General features: G+C 39.3%; 1 protein-coding gene across 1 annotated transcript in view; it reads right to left on the bottom strand.

The window, feature by feature from the left end:
* Positions 1–16428, bottom strand: part of UNC13C (unc-13 homolog C) — a 523285-nt gene that overhangs the window by 284901 nt on the left and 221956 nt on the right. Inside the window, exon 7 of the mRNA XM_059700746.1 lies at positions 6273–6492. Within this exon, the coding sequence (XP_059556729.1) occupies positions 6273–6492 (220 nt within the window). The remainder of the gene's footprint in view (positions 1–6272; positions 6493–16428) is intronic.

The raw sequence follows: 16428 nt of genomic DNA on the forward strand, positions 1-16428 counted from the left end.
CATACTGCTTGGAAAATAGGATACACTCAATATATAAAGAAGACAAAATATTTCTTAGGGGAGCCTAAAATAAAATGATTACTATATTTAACTAATTTAGTGCTGGGTCTCATTTAATGTGCTAGGCCATAATCCTGCAATAAACAAGAATACATCTAGTGTAAAATGATAAATGTGTTGTGGGAGCACATTATGTAGATATAAACTATACCTCGCCCCTGGCTTTGAATTTGGAATTTTCTGAAAACAAAAACTGTGTGCCCATCAATAGAAAGCAGAATTTGGTTGGCCTATATATCTCATGCACTTAGTCATCAGTGTAAAACAAGGGCATAAGTCCAAATATAAATGGAAGGAATATAACAAGAAAATCAATTTTAAATAAGGTAAAAAAAGCATAGTGGCTCATGATGCTTTTGTATAGAGGAAACAGTCTTGGGTGTGAACCCTGGTTTGTCCTTTAATAACCATCTGAAATTGGGCTAGTTACTTTATCTTTGTAAACCTTAATCTCTTCATCTGAAAAACAAAAGGAAAAAATAATAGTATCCTCCTTAACAGAGTCTTTTTAAGGATTAAAAGAGAAAATGACAATAGTTTTAATACTAATAATTGGACATGTATAGGGATTTCAGAATGTCAAAAGGGTTAAGATACAAGCACTTATTAAGGAATTTCACATTGAGAAATTTTATGGTTCTGTACTTGACCCATGAAGCAACTCCTTGAAAACGTTCCCAAGTACAAGGCCACACGCAATGTCTACCATACGCTAAATGCTCCATAACTCTGCTCATTGGGAGCCAATGATGCTTGAAGATAAAAAAAAAAAAAAGAGTTCAAGAAACTAGAAAATATAATAATAGTAATAATAATAAATATTTATTATAATATTGAGTATTATTTATATTATACATGGTGTTTATGATATTTTAAAGAAAATAATACATATAATGGTAATAATAAGTGCAATGATTGTTATTTTACATTCATAAATCCTGACCTGCATTCGGGGCTGGTGAACCCGGAGGAGTACCTTGTAAGCATACATGAAAAGCACAGAGGACCCTGCACTGAGGCATTTCCCTGTCTAGGACTCTGTATGTGAAAAACTTGGTTGTTTTCATTTCTTTGCCAGTAAAATCACGTAGGTGGGCTTGCTTTTGGTGCCTCTCTGCTTTTATTTCCCATGAGATCATGTAGGTGGACATGCACTTAGTATTTCCTACCCTTTCTCTTTAGTTGCTTCACACCCAAGATAGTCTTAACCCTCCTCTTTGAACATGTCTTTATTCTTTTCAAAGACCAACCTGCAACTCCCCCAGTCTTCAAGTCAGCCACCTCCTTTTTTTCTTATATAATAAAAGCCACACACTCCACAGGATTTCTGGCAAACCGACAAAGGACTGATAATTAGCAGAACAATAACTGGAGGAACACAGTTCTAGCACAGCATCGTCCCCACTCCCAAGGGTGGCCCCCTCACTGCCACCTTCTATGAAGTAAGTGACTTCACTGTTAGTGAACTTGGGTCCAAAAACCAACTAAAAACAACATTTCTTCCCCCTCCACCTCCACCACCTCCACCATATTCAATTGTCTCATTAACTGTAAACACTAACATTTAGTATTGCATATTTAAAGAAGACAAAATCAGGAATCCACTCACAGAATTGTATGTCAAAGCTACTACATCTCATAAGCATTATATAGATACTTTCTTTTTAAAAATTTCAGAGTCAAAAGCTATATCCTCTCACTGAGACCCTACACAGCTCACCCTGCTCTGCATGCTCCCTCCAGCAATGGGTAACAAACTAACCTTTTAAAACTACGAGTATGTTCCTGCTAGTCTTTAGCTGGAGGGCATTAAGAGGTATTACCAGCTCTTTTCACACCTGTGGAAAACGATGCTCAGAGAGGTTTTAAAAAATTCCAGTAGTAGCAGGATGAGAAACTAGATCTTTCTTATGTTTATGTTGATACCTGTATGACATAATATAAGACATAGTTACCCTTTCATCCCCCTACAGAAGCCCCAGCAATTGAAAATACTCCATTATTAGTTTATTCTTTTGGGTTAAGGAACTGGCCATTGTATTAAAGTAACTTAACTACTGATTCCACTTTTACCCACAGTAATGTATCAGATTATTTCCTCTTTAGTGTGGTTGCAGAGTCAATGCAATCGCGTGTTGTGATAGGGCTGTGCTTGAGGCATCATCCTGATGGGAAGTTCTGGGAAGCCAAGATCTACCTGGGCAGCACGGGATGTCTTACAGACAGGGGACTCTGCGAGGCTGGAAAAGCACTGCCAATAAAATTCAACAACTTCCATTTTCCTTCCTTAGGGCCAACTTTGTATATTTCTTTATAAATTAGGAGAGAATACCGGGCTTGGAGGGCAAAAACCTGAGTTCTAACTCTAACTATAATATCCACTTGATTCTTTTTATTTTTTTTGACAAGATACTAAATTGTGTGAACTCAGTGAAATCCAATCCACTGATCTTAAAGGCTCCTCTAAAAATCGATGGTTCTATGAAAGAATGATCTTTAAATCATTACATGACATTTCTAACTATAGTTCTTAGGTCCTCATTAATAAACTGACATTTACTAAGCAGCTACCAGTGCTTAAATGTGTCTAAGTTCTGGGGAAATAAAGGCTATGGTCTCCTTGTATAGCAGTGAATATGCAGAACTCTACTTCTAAGCTTCCTGAGTACTCATCACATTAGCACATTCTGTATAATTGCTGTTGGCAGAGTAGATGTCAAAAGTTTCCAAGATACGTGTTCACACCTACTCACCTGGATTAAGTTTTAGAAAATGGGTTGGCGTTGAGGGACAACATTGATTACTTCCTTTTGTGCCCTGAAAGCCCAGCACAGAGCTCCCACCCACAGAAGCTGCTCGACACAAATAACCACCTTAAGCCATCACTATTGCAGAATGTGGCAACACAAACTCAAAGAAAGAGAATCAATATCTAGTGTGCAGACAGGAGTATCCTAGCCAGGCTTTCCAATGTTATGAATTTGCAATGGGTAATAATTAGGACACATGAGCTTTATACAATGTCAGTGGGGAACACAGAGAACAACAAAAACAAACAAACAAACAAACAAAAACGCCCATGAGATGCTGCTTTCTTTAACTTTTGGAGAAATACTTTCCATCCTTATTAGGCAGAATGCTTACTCAGTGGGACTCTGGGATTCCTTCCTTGGAAATATGTAAGAAAGTAAAGGCCCGTTGGGTTAGATACCAATATTTTTTCCCATATTGAAGTTGTCTCTTTTCCACTTTGAAAAGATAAAGAAAATATTTTACATGTGATCTCTCCTCTACATGTGCTTCATGCTGCACACATCCTCATTCCAGCCAACATATACTTTTTTTCTAGATTAAAGTTGCTACCATAACTGTAATAGCAAGTTCCTTATGGGTTATATTAACATCATTCAAGGTCACTAACATCTCAATTCTTCAACCACCTAAGGTTTTACAAAAATCAGAAAGAAAAAAAGGTCTTTTTAGATAGCAAGACCCAAATGGGTTAATTAAAAAAAGGGGGGGAGGGGCAGAGAGACCCTGGCTACTGCCACTGTCTGGAACTGAAACAGAAAGAAAAGCCAGTTCTCTTTCTCAGGCCTCTGTTCCCACCTATAACTATATAGCTAAGAGCCTTTGGGCCAGGAAGACAGACAAGTATAAGAAGCACCTCCAAGTAAACTTAGTCGAAGAGGAGCTAAGGTGAGACTGTTCGGGGAACTTATTTGATGTTTTTCTATAGCTCCGAACCTTCAAAGAAGTACTGAAGCAGTGAATGGGATTTTATAATGATCTGATTTGATCCCACTTGACTGCAAAAGTATAAGTCACAGACCCAACACTTGATGGAAATGAAATATTAAACTCAACTCAATTTGAAGTAAATTTAAATACTCTCTCTTTTGCATGGGTCATTGGTCAGGCCATGTGTAAAGTCTTTTTATTTCCTTTGTGCATGTGAGAGAAAGAACATGTGTGTAAATTGACAGACTGCAGAAAAGGATTAGCCAATAAATGAGTCCTAGAAACCTAAAGAAAACTTATTTTCAAGTATGTGAAACTGTTATATGCAATGGAATCAGTGTATTAAATGTTTTCTCTAGAGGTAAGATTTGGCTTAAATAATAGAAGTTAAAGGAGGCAGGAAGGACTCTGTTCAAATTTTAATTCATACACTAGTGATGAATTTAGCTGTCTATCAAGGTATTAAATTTTCCTTGGAGGTGTTCAGAGACTGAATGACCATTTTGAGAAGGAGGTTGCATTAGCTACACCTTCCAACTCTGATATCTCCTAACTTGTTAATTTTTTATTCCTTCCTTTTCAATGATGGCATACATGGAAATATCTCATGCAAGGTGTTTCCACTGTAAATATCTAGCTTAAAGCAATGATCAAGAGAAATTTATTAAAGAAATGTCACTAATTCCATAGGGAGAATTTTAAATTTGATAGTTATTGTGAAAAGTGGTAAAGCTGAATTCATATACTTGAAAACCCATTTGTGTTCAATGTGGAAGTGAACATTTTTGCAAAAAAGGGAGGTGTTAAAAAATATCCTCTTCCTGGAACATATATATCTACTCTCATTTTTCTGAACTATTGTTGATTCTTCCCATTTATATGTGCATTTTTATGAATAACCTCAATGAAAAATTTGCCTACTTTATTGGCCAAAATCCAATCATATATGTTGTCTTAAGAAAAGGAAATGGATTATGAAAATGTTTCTAAAGCTTAATAAATGGGTGGCATTTCTGTTCTTTAAAAGATTGAAAGAAGGATAAGCTCATTTCTCAGGTATGATCTGTATCATTTTTTAAAGGGATTCAAGCCATTTGTTTCTAGATGGCAATACTTTTCCTATCTGTTTTTCAAATGTCCTTGACCTAATAAGCTTATTTCTTAGATGCCTATTTTACAGTTCATTTTCTAAACAAATGGATTGGATTTTAATTGAATTATGAGACTTTAAGTAAATTAGCTGAGCAATTTTTACTCAGAAAGTTATATATATAACTTTTTTTTCAGTAGTATCCCAGAGGAATACTACTACTTTTTTTTTTTTTTGCTAAGAAAATACATTTATTACTATTAGACTCAAACTGATCAGACTGTGTAGGAAGAATACTAATCAGGTAGAGAAAATTATAGAATGTATGTTCCTGTTACTACAAATGCCAGCCGTGAAAGCATTTCTTATTTAATCCTTATTTTGACATTTTCCTCTGTCCCTTAGCACCTATGAACCTTACATTGACTGCATTTATATAAACAATGAACAGAGGGGACAGTGTTTAAATGTGAAAAAAACAAAACAAAACATTGTTTGCAAATAAAAATCCATGTTCAAATATATTTCTCAGGCAATGCTTTTTTAACTTATTTAAGGTCAGCACACATGACCAAATAAATAAGGCAGTGAAAGTCAGTAATATATACTTTAGAGTGTGATATTTTGGCATTTCTGGACTGAATCTAAAGTATCAGTAAAAATAATTATTTTTTTTTGAAAATGGAAAATTTAAGGTAACACATGTCATGAAGGTTGACACAACTAGTACCTATTTGGAAGTGTGAAAGCGTGGAAGATTCATTGAGCACCTAGTGTCTGCCAGACAATTAGAAGAGACTATTTCCAATAACTCTCTGAGGCAAATCTGTGATTCCTGTTCATTTGGTGGAGGAAAATAAAGGCTAAAAAGTTAAAATTCTTGATTAAGGTCACGTATTTGGTAACATAGGTTTGTCTTTGACATTCAAACACAAGACCTCCCAACCTAAGGCCTGTGCATGGGATGTAGAAGAAGATGGCTCCTTTAATCAGACACAAATAGGCTTGGAAAAAATTCCAGTTGCTGGAATCATGGGGGTGTGTGTTAGCCCCTGTTGAGGAACATGACTTTATAAATTCTCACTTACCCCCCCTGGAGCTATGATGAGGTAAAATGAGAAAATCAACTGGGAGTCCTGTAAAGTTTTCTACTGGATGTCAGTGCAATTGTACTCTAGGTACTCTGAGAAATCTAATTGCTCCGAGTGAGTTCAACACTGTAGGAATCGCACCAAATTCAACTACATGACCGAATGGGCAGTATGTGTTTCTTTGCATACGTGGTAGGAAAACTAGCAAGAGCTGAAGAGGACTAACCTGAAAATATATAGGATAAGGAGGGCACCACAAAACCACCTCTTCAGCCTAGCCAAGTACTCACTCTGCAAACAGTCGGCGTTCAAGAGGTCCTGGCACTTTTCATGGCACTTCACTCCACACTCCAAGCACTTCATGCCTTGCCGGGCAATGCCCCACAGGAGCCCTTCGCACTCGTAACAGTAGGTTGGTGTCGTGGCTGTCCAGACCTCAAAATTGTGTGGGGTGGTGGAAGACATGGGGTAGATCAATGCCTGCAAGGTCTTCTTGAAGACATGTATTTTCTGTGAAGAAGAGAGAAGTTCCCCAGGCAAGCCAAGTCAGTGGATTTGGAAAATTTCAACATAAAACAAACAATTTGTATCACTTTTCCCTGAAAACGCTATTTTTTGACAGAGTCCCCTGATTACTGATTTAAGTGAAGAAAGTGAGCACAGTAACTCTGCTCACTCACCCTTCTCTCAGTGTTCTAGGGCCCAATTCAATTAGATGAACTCAAAGAACTCCTTCATCTACCAGATTGTACTGGACTCTACTGTATGCGCTTCTTGAATAGCACTAAAGAGCTCAAATTAGTTGACAATGTCCATGTCCCTGCTATACTCTAATCTCAATGAGGACAAGGATGAAACCAGTCTAGTTCAAAGCTACATGGATCCTCAGAGCCTAACCTAGTTTCAGGCTTAAATATGTGCCCAGGAAATATTAATTTAAAAAAAGAATTTATATTAATATCCTTAGTCTAGGTTCATTCATGGTAAATTGTAAAGTGGATGAACTGTATTCTCAATGCTGACTCTTACCTTCTAGAATCATCCTCAGCACTCTTTTGGATCCTACCCAAGCCTCTCTAAAATGACTTTGTACCCTCCCTGGCACTTCACACCTCCCCATCCCTAAACTATGTTTCTATAGTTCTTTCTGCAAAGAACTGCTTTCATTGCCTATCCTGTAGGAAAGAGCAGAACAACTAATTCACAAGAAAGGAATTGCAGCAGATAAAGGTTAAATGTGGCACACTCCCATGGTAATTTGTATTTTAAAAGGAGATAGTTTTTCATAGCATACGACTTTCTAATAACAAACCTTTGGTGGGGTGGAAAAATCTGAATGGGTAGCTAGGAGATCTGAGACCCCTAGCATAGGTCCCATTACATGACATTTCAAATGGGCTATGCTAGACAATAACTATATAGTGCCTATCATTGACCCTGGCACATAATAGGGGCATGACATTATTTTGTGAAGTTAATGAATGTTCTGCCAAGAGTCTTATAATCTATAGAACAGTTTAAGGTCTCTAAGCTTCACTTTCCTCTCTACCCTGTCTATCTATGGTATTATCTGAAGATCCAGTTGTATAAGGGTAACATTTACAGACTTCAAAAATCAAGTAAATACAAAATAATAGTGTTGGTGATAAGTTTTTCTATCAACAAATGTCAATCAATAGAAAAAGAGGCTTGTTTGGATAAGTCTTTCTCTAGACTTCTCATATCCCACTAAGCAGATCACTTCCCGAGAGAAAGACTAGCACTCCCTGAAGTTACATTTACAGGTAATTTCACACAACTGCCTGATGCATAAGAAATAGATATTTACATAAATCCTGTAAGAGCCTCGCTGATAAGTAATACTAGAAGTAGGCCATTTATATTTGGCATTCATCATCCTTCAAACTCATTGTGGAATATTTTCTCACAGCATTGAAATGACCAACTTCCCATTATTTTTGAATTCCACATTATGGTAACAGCATTTTTCCCTTTATTATTACACTAGAGGCCGATGCACAAAATTCATGCAAGAGCAGGCCTTCCTTCCCCAGCTGCCAGCACCAGCTTCCCTCTGGCACCCACGACCTGGGCTTCCCTCTGGCCACTGGCAGGCACTTGGGACCCAGACTTCCCTTGCAGCCCCAGCTTCGTCCAGAAAGTCATCCAGAAGGACGTCCTTGTCTAATTAGCATATTATGCTTTTATTATTATAGACTAGTGGCCCGGTGCACGAAATTCGTGCATGGGGGAGGGTGTGTTCCTCAGCCTGGCCTGCACCCTCTCCAATTTGGGACCCCTCGAAGGATGTCCTACTGCCAGTTTACAGGGATCGGGCTTAAACCAGCAGTCGGACATCCCTCTTGCAATCCGGGACTGCTGGCTCCTAACCACTCACCTGCCTGCCTGCCTGCCTGATTGCCTCTAACCACTCTGCCTGCCGGCCTGCTTGCCCCCAACTTCCCCCGCCCCACTGCCTGCCTGCTTGCCCCCAACTGCCCCCCGTCAGCCTGATCACCCCAAACTGCCCCCCCTGCTGGCCTGCTTGCCCCTACCTTCCCTCCCCACTGGCTTGCTCATCCCCAACTGTCCCCCTGTTGGCCTGCTCACTCCAAACTACCCCACCCCCACTGTCCTGATGGCCTACTTGCCCCCAACTGGCCCCCCTGCTGGTCTGCTTACCCCCAATGGCCCCGCCTCCCACCAGCCTGATCACCCACAACTGCCCTCCCCTCTTGGCCTCTAATCGCCTCTACCTTGGCCCCGCCACCATGGCTTTGTCCAGAACATCTGGAAGGTCTCCCAGTCTAATTAGAATATTATTCTTTTATTAGTATAGATTTTTCTTATTATGTGTTTTCCAAGAATATGTTTGGTAATGGCCCTGAGAGATTCTCTACTAGGGAGTTAAGCTTGACTAACAATTTTTATAACTTTGAACAGCATGATCTAGGTTTGCTACCCATGAGGGTCTAGTCCAGCAGTTCTCAACCTGTGGGTCGTGACGGCTTTTGCGGTTGAATGACCCTTTCACAGGGTTCTCCTAAGACCATCCTGCATATCAGATACTTACATTATGATTCATAACAATAGCAACATTACAGTTATGAAGTAGCAACGAAAATAATTTTATGTTTGGGTCACAACATGAGGAACTGTATTTAAAGGGCCAGAAGGTTGAGAACCACTGGTCTAGTCAGAGCTCTTTATGCTTCATGTGAGTCTACCGAGCAGCAGGATGGTCAAACAAGGGAATGCATCAAGTGGGAGACCTTGTATTAGGGTTTATATAGGCAGAACAACTGGATCTATCACTTTTCAAAGGTAGCTGTGCCAAGTAAATGTCTTAAGTCCATTTCATAATCAAGATGTGTTGCAAAGAACTGTTAAGAGTTCCTTCAGGTTCATGAAGATGGCGGCCAATGGGACGGCAGGCTGCAAGATAGTAAGTGAGTGAGAGAGTGAAAGGAGAGTGTGTGGACATGCGGAAAGTGTATGTATGTGTGAGTGAGGGACAACTATATTCCACAGGACTGCTGGGGACTGGCGGACCAGGCTCCACTGGCTGGGTAGCCTTTACTACTGCTGAAATCTCTCCCGGAGTGGCCGGCTCTGCCGCAGAGACTGCACCATCTTGAAGGGGAGAGTGGCTGTGATTGGAAGCCCAGCCTTACCTTCAACAGGGGAGACCTCGGATACCTCCCAGGACCCTACAACCACAATGCCCAGTTGCCTCAGCTGCAAACCCACAAACACCAAAATTCCAGCCTTCCTGGCCACGGGCACCTAAAATGCTTGTCCAGGGGGAGACAAAATGGCACTGAATACGCAGATGGGCCCTGCGCCTTCTCACAGATCAGATAGAAGGAACAGCTGAATGGAATAACATCCACCCAGAATTGGTGAATTAAACACAGCTGGTGAGGCAATCCATGGATAGAGAGGTCAGAGATCGTCTAGAGCAGTGGTTCTCAATCCTAATGCTGTGACCCTTTAATACAGTTCCTCATGTTGTGGTGACCCCCAACCATAAAATGATTTTCCTTGCTACTTCATAACTGTAATTTTGCTACTGTTATGAATTGTAATGTAAATATCTGATATGCAGGATGTATTTTCATTATTACAAATTGAACATAATTAAAGCATAGTGATTAATCACAAAAACAATATGTAATTATATATGTGTTTTTCCGATGGTCTTAGGCAATCCCTGTAAAAGGGTTGTTCAACCCCTAAAGGGGTCGCGACCACAGGTTGGTGACCCACAGGTTGAGAACCACTGGTCTAGAGAGAGGTGAGATCTGGGATCCAGGCTGGAGGAAGAAACACGTGTATTGGGGACTAGAGTTTCAGAGGGAGACTGTGCCTCACCAAATGAGTGGCCCTTGGGGTCGGTGTAGCCCTCGAATGTGGATGGGGGGCCAAAGGGCTGCTGGACAAAGGGGACTCTAAATATAAGCTCACAGCCAAACTGTTTCCAGAAAGGCAACCTGAAGTTATATACCAGCTACGCAGTGCTAGGGGAAAAAGACGCAAGTCAGTGGGGTTCCTTTGTTTTTCTGGTGTTTTTTTTTTTACCTCCTTGCTTTTGCTTGCTAAGTCCAGTACATAGGATCTTCCAATTAAAAACACTCATGGAGACTGCAGGAGAAAGTTGTTTTTGTGGAAACTGAGGATCAGAATAAGGAGAGATGAGCAGGAAATCAGCTCTGGATCAGTTTGTTCTGCCAACGCAGTATTAAGTGCAGCAGGAAAAGAAGAATCTAAACACTGGGTAGATGGGGCCATTTAGTTTCAGAAATTAATACAGAAACACCACCACCCAGGGGTTTCAGAAATTGACTCTTATATAAGTACAACTGAAGGCAGGCAGAGAAACAAAGTGAGCAGAGAGATCCTACCTGCTTGAAAACAAGGTTGTGGCTTATGACACAGAGGAGTGGCGGATCACAGGGAACTTCAACACTGTGCTTACTACCTGACAGGAAACAGATGAGCCAGGCAGAACAGTAGAGGAAGTGAACAACCTTCACTACTTCACTTTTTTATTTTTTATCTTTTACTTATGAAACTAATTTTTTTTCTCACTTTGATTTTACTTTTTTATTATTATATTTTTATTTTTAATTATTATTAGTACTACTATTATTTTACCTTTTTAAGTTTTATTTTTTCTTTATTTTATATTATTTGGGATTAGTGTTCTACATTCTATTTTTATTTTTATTTTAGCATTATTTTATTCTATCTCAATTTTTTTTTACCACCTCTCTCTTCCTTGCTTTTCCCATTTTTGGCCTGTTTCTCTTACACTGTTCCTGCTTTAGTTTTTCCTCTATATTTTCTTTTTACTCCCTGTTAAAAATTGATCTTACTTATATATCTAATTTCCTCTCCCCTGCTCTAAGTACATGTATACTTCTCCTCTTTCTTCACTAGACAATTTTTTCCTTTTTCTTTCTTTCTATCTTGTTGTTGTTTGTTTTTCTCTTTTTTTGCTTCTGTTTTTTCACTCCTCACTTGTTCTCTTCTTCTACTAATAGCTTAATTAATTCCATTAACCAACTCAGACCTACCTACTCTCTTTTCTCCTTTTCCAATAATAGAGGAATACATAGATATATAGATTAAAGAAAGAGGAAATATTATATATATATATATATATATATATATATATATATATATAATTTTCTGATGTATATTTTTTTTGTATTTTATTTTTTACTTTTCTTCTTATATGCTCATTCTCTTTCTACCCCCTCTATACTGATTTGTGGACATTTCACCATTCATTCAATTCCTTAACCTTACCTTCTGGAAATAAGATCTGCCTCCTGAGATTCATCTGGGTGTTTGTTATTTGCATTTTTTTGGATTAGTTGTTTGTTGTTTGCATACATATCTGGGTGTTTGTTGTTTGCATTTTTTGGATTAGTTGTTAGTTTATTGGAGTTTTCTCCCCATATACATATATTTTTCCCCTTCTTTTTTCTTCTTTCTTTTCTCTTTTGCATTTGTAATTTTCTCAATATCACTTTTGCACTCTTTTCTCTCCCCTAATTCTCTTTTTTCTGGTGGTCACATTTGTTTGGGGTTATTGGTATAGTGAATACATTTGTGTTTGGTGCCCTGTGCATTGTGTCTTGTCATGTTGTATTTTGTGCCTTTAAGTCAATGCAGGAGAGACAGAGCTACATAACCAGATACCCTGAGAGGAGCGAACATGGGGAAACAAAGACACATCGCCCAGACAAAAGAAAAGGATGAATCACCAGGAAAGGAAGTAAATGAAATGGAGGCAAGCAATATGTCAGAGAAAGAACTCAGAGCAATGGTCATAAGGACGCTGAAAAGGTTGGAAGACAAATTCAACAATATGTGTAAGAACCAAGAGGAAATGAAGAAGAACCAAGAAGACATGAAAAATGACATCGCTGCAATAAATAACACAATAGAAAGCATCAACAGCAGACTAGGATAAGTGGAGGAACACATCAGTGAGCTAGAAGACAAGGTAGGAAAAAATACCCAAGTAGAGCAGCAACTGGAAATAAAACTTAAAAAACAGGAGGAGAGCCTAAGGGAACTTTGAGACAGGAAACAATACAACACCCACATAATAGGGGTCCCAGAAGAAGAGGAAACTGAGCAAGGAATATAAAACCTGTTTGAAGAAATAATAACAAATAACTTCCCTGACATTGAGAAGAAGAAAAAACTCACACAAGTCCAAAAAGCTCACAGAGTCCCAAACAAGATGAACCCAAAAAGACTGACACCAAGACACATTATAATTAAATTGGCAAAAACTGACAAAGAATCTTAAAGGCTGCCAGAAAGAGACATAAAATTACCTATAAGGGATCTCCCATCAGACTATGGACTGATTTCTCAATGGAAACACATCAGACCAGAAGAGAATGGAATGAAATATATTAAGTCATGCAGGGTCAGAATCCAAGAATACTGTACTCAGCAAGGCTAACAATCAAAGTTGAGGGTGAAATCAGGAGCTTCACAGACAAAGGACTAAGGGAGTTTATTACCACCAAACCAGTAATGCAAGAAATGCTAAAGGGTCTGCTGTAAAAAGAAGAAATAGGAAGGGAAGAAGGAACACAGGCATAAAGAATAAAAATGGCAACAAACAAGTACCTACCAATAATAACCTTAAATGTAAATGGATTAAATGCCCCAATCAAAAGATATAGGGTAGCTGAATGGATAAGAAAATATGATCTATATATCTGCTGTCTACAGGAGACCCACCTCAGAACAAAGGATTCACAGAGACTGATGGTGGAGGGATTCAAAAAGGTTTTTCAGATGAATAGAAATGAAAAGAAAGCTGGGGTAGCAACACTTATATCTGACAAATTAGACCTCAAAGTGAAGGCCATAACAAGAGATTAGGAAGACCATCTCATAATATTAAAGGGAGCAATTCAACAAGAAGATATAACTCTGGTAAACATATATGCACCCAACGTAGGAGCACCCAAATACATAAAAAACTTCCAGAGGATATAAAGGGAGAAATTGAAGGCAATACAGTCATAGTAGGGGATTTTAATACCCCACTAACACCACTGGATAAATCCTCTAAACAAAAAATCAGCAAAGAAACATTAATCCTAAATGACTCACTAGATTAGATGGAATTAATTGATATCTTCATAACATTTTACCCCAAAGCCACAGAATGTACTTTCTTCTCAAGCACATATGGGTCATTTGCAAAGATAGACCACATATTGGGACACAGGCAAAGTCTCTTCAAATTCAAGAAGATAGAAATCATATCAAGCATCTTTTCAGATCACAATGGCATAAAATTAGAAATCAACTACAATAAAAACAATGAAAAAAATCAAACACCTGGAGGCTAAATAGCATGCTATTAAACAATGATTGGGTTACCAGAGAGATCAAAGAAGAAATAAAAAGCATCATGGCAACAAATGGCAATGAAAACACAATCCAAAATCTATGGGACACAATGAAAGAAGTTGAGAGGGAAGTTCATAGCTCTACAGTCTTATCTCAAAAAACAAGAAAAAATGGTAATGAATTTTCTAACCCTCCAACTCAAAGAGATAGAAAGAGAGCAATAAGAAAAGCCCAGCATAAGCAGAAGGAAAGAAATAATAAAGATCAGAGTGGAAATAAATTACATAGAGTTCAAAACAAAACAAAGCAAAACAAAACAAAACAAAAAAACAATACAAAAGATCAACAAAACCAAGAGCTGGTTCTTTGAAAGGATAAACAAGATTGATGAACCTCTAGCCAGGCTCACCAAGAAGCAAAGAGAGAGGACTCAAATAAACAAAATCATAAATGAAAGAGGTGAAGTAACAACCTATCCCACGGAAATACAAAGCATTATAAAAAAATACCATGAACAACTCTATTCAAACAAAATGGACAACATAGATGAAATGGACATATTCTTAGAAAAACACAAGCTCCCCAAACTCAATCAGGAAGAATAAAAAAACCTGAATAGGCCAATAACTACTGAAGAAATTAAAGCAGTGATCAAAAATCTTCCAGCAAAGAAAAGCCCTGGTATGGATGACTTTACAGGGGAGTTCTACCAAGCATTCAAAGAAGAACTAAAACCTATCCTCCTCAGACTACTCCAAAAAATTCAAGAGGAAGGCACACTTCCAAGCTCTTTCTATGAAGCTAGCATTAACCTAATCCCAAAACCAGATAAAGACACACACACACACACACACACACACACACACACACACACACACACACAGAACTACAGGCCAATATCCTTGATGTACATAGATGCTAAAATCCTCAACAAATAAGAATCAGCATTACATTAGAAACATCATACAAGGATGGTACAATATCTGCAAATCAATAAATGTAATATATCACATAAACAAATTGAGAGAAAAAAATCACATAATCATATCAATCGATGCAGAAAAAGCATTTGACAAAATCGAACATCCTTTCTCAGCAAAGTGGGAATAGAGGGATCATACCTCAACATAATAAAAGCCTTATATGACAAACCTACAGCCAACATCACACTCAATGGACAAAAACTAAACTCATTTCCCCTGAGAATAGAAACAAGGCAGGGATGACCACTTACACCACTCTTGTTCGATATAGTACTGGAAGGGCTAGCCATAGCAATGAGACAAGAAGAAATAAAAGGCATCCAAATTGGAAAAGAAGTAAAACTGTCCTTATTTGCAGATGACATGACACTATACTAGAAAACCCCAAAGACTCCATCAAAAAACTACTAGATGAATACTAATAAATGAATTCGGCAATGTAGCAGGACACAAAATTAACACCCAGAAATGTATGGCCTTTTTATACAGCAACTAGTGGCCCGGTACACAAAATTCATGCACAGGGGGAAGGGGGTTCCCTCAGCTCAGCCTGCACCCTCTCCAATCAGGACCCCTTGGGGGATGTCAGAACGCCGGTTTAGGGATTGGGCCAAAACCGGCAGTTGGGCATCCCTCTTGCAATCTGGGACAGCTGGCTTCTAACTGCTCACCTGCCTGCCTGCCTGATTGCCCCTAACTTCCCTCCCCTGCTGGCCTTATCTTGCCCCCAGATGCCCTCTGCTGCTGGCCTGATTGCCCCTAACTGCCTCGGCCTCGGCCCCCACCACCACGGTTTTGTCCATAAGGAAGTTGGACATCTGGAAGATGGCCGGTCAACCCCGTCTAATTAGCATATTATCTGTTTATTAGTATATCTAGATTATATAGTTTAGGATTGCTTAAATGGGGGGGGGGGAGAGCCTTTTTCAGCAGGAGGTGATGCTCTTGGCTGACAAAAACACATATATCTAGACTGATAGCCAGCCATATGCCAAAGCATTCATTAAAAAATTGAACCACTTTCTTACACCTTACACCAAACAGCTGTTGCCCTTAAAACCCTTCCTCAGCCCCCACCTTAGGTTTGCCTACACAGGTCACCAAGATTAGGTTCTGATTGGTCGGTTTCTATGCCAGTCAGCGTCAAAAACTCCACTTCCTAGGCAGCCATTGGCTCCTCACACTTCACCCACATTTGGTTCTGAATGGTTGGTTTCTATGCCAGTCAGCATCTCTAGGCCTGTCTCTGGGCCTGATCAAAGAGGCGGGGCTGATCAGCAGCCCTCCCCCTGGAGGCCTGGAGAGAAACAGAGGTGTGGCTGTTGGCAAATCCCAGAGAGAAAAAGAGGCAACGGCTGATCAACAGCTGCCACAGAGGCTGTGGATCAGACCCTGCCCTCTTTACGCAGGCCTCTCTCTGGGCCTGATCCACAGCCCCCTTGGCAGTCAGTGCTGGGTCACTGCACCAGGACTGGCTGCAGTCAGTGCTGGGTCACCAAGGCAACCCAGCACTGACTTCTGGTGTTTGGTTGAGCCTTGGTCATTGCAGACATTTTGGACGCTGGCTCAT

Source organism: Myotis daubentonii, chromosome 1 (genome assembly GCF_963259705.1).
Source record: "Myotis daubentonii chromosome 1, mMyoDau2.1, whole genome shotgun sequence".
NCBI lineage: Eukaryota > Metazoa > Chordata > Mammalia > Chiroptera > Vespertilionidae > Myotis > Myotis daubentonii.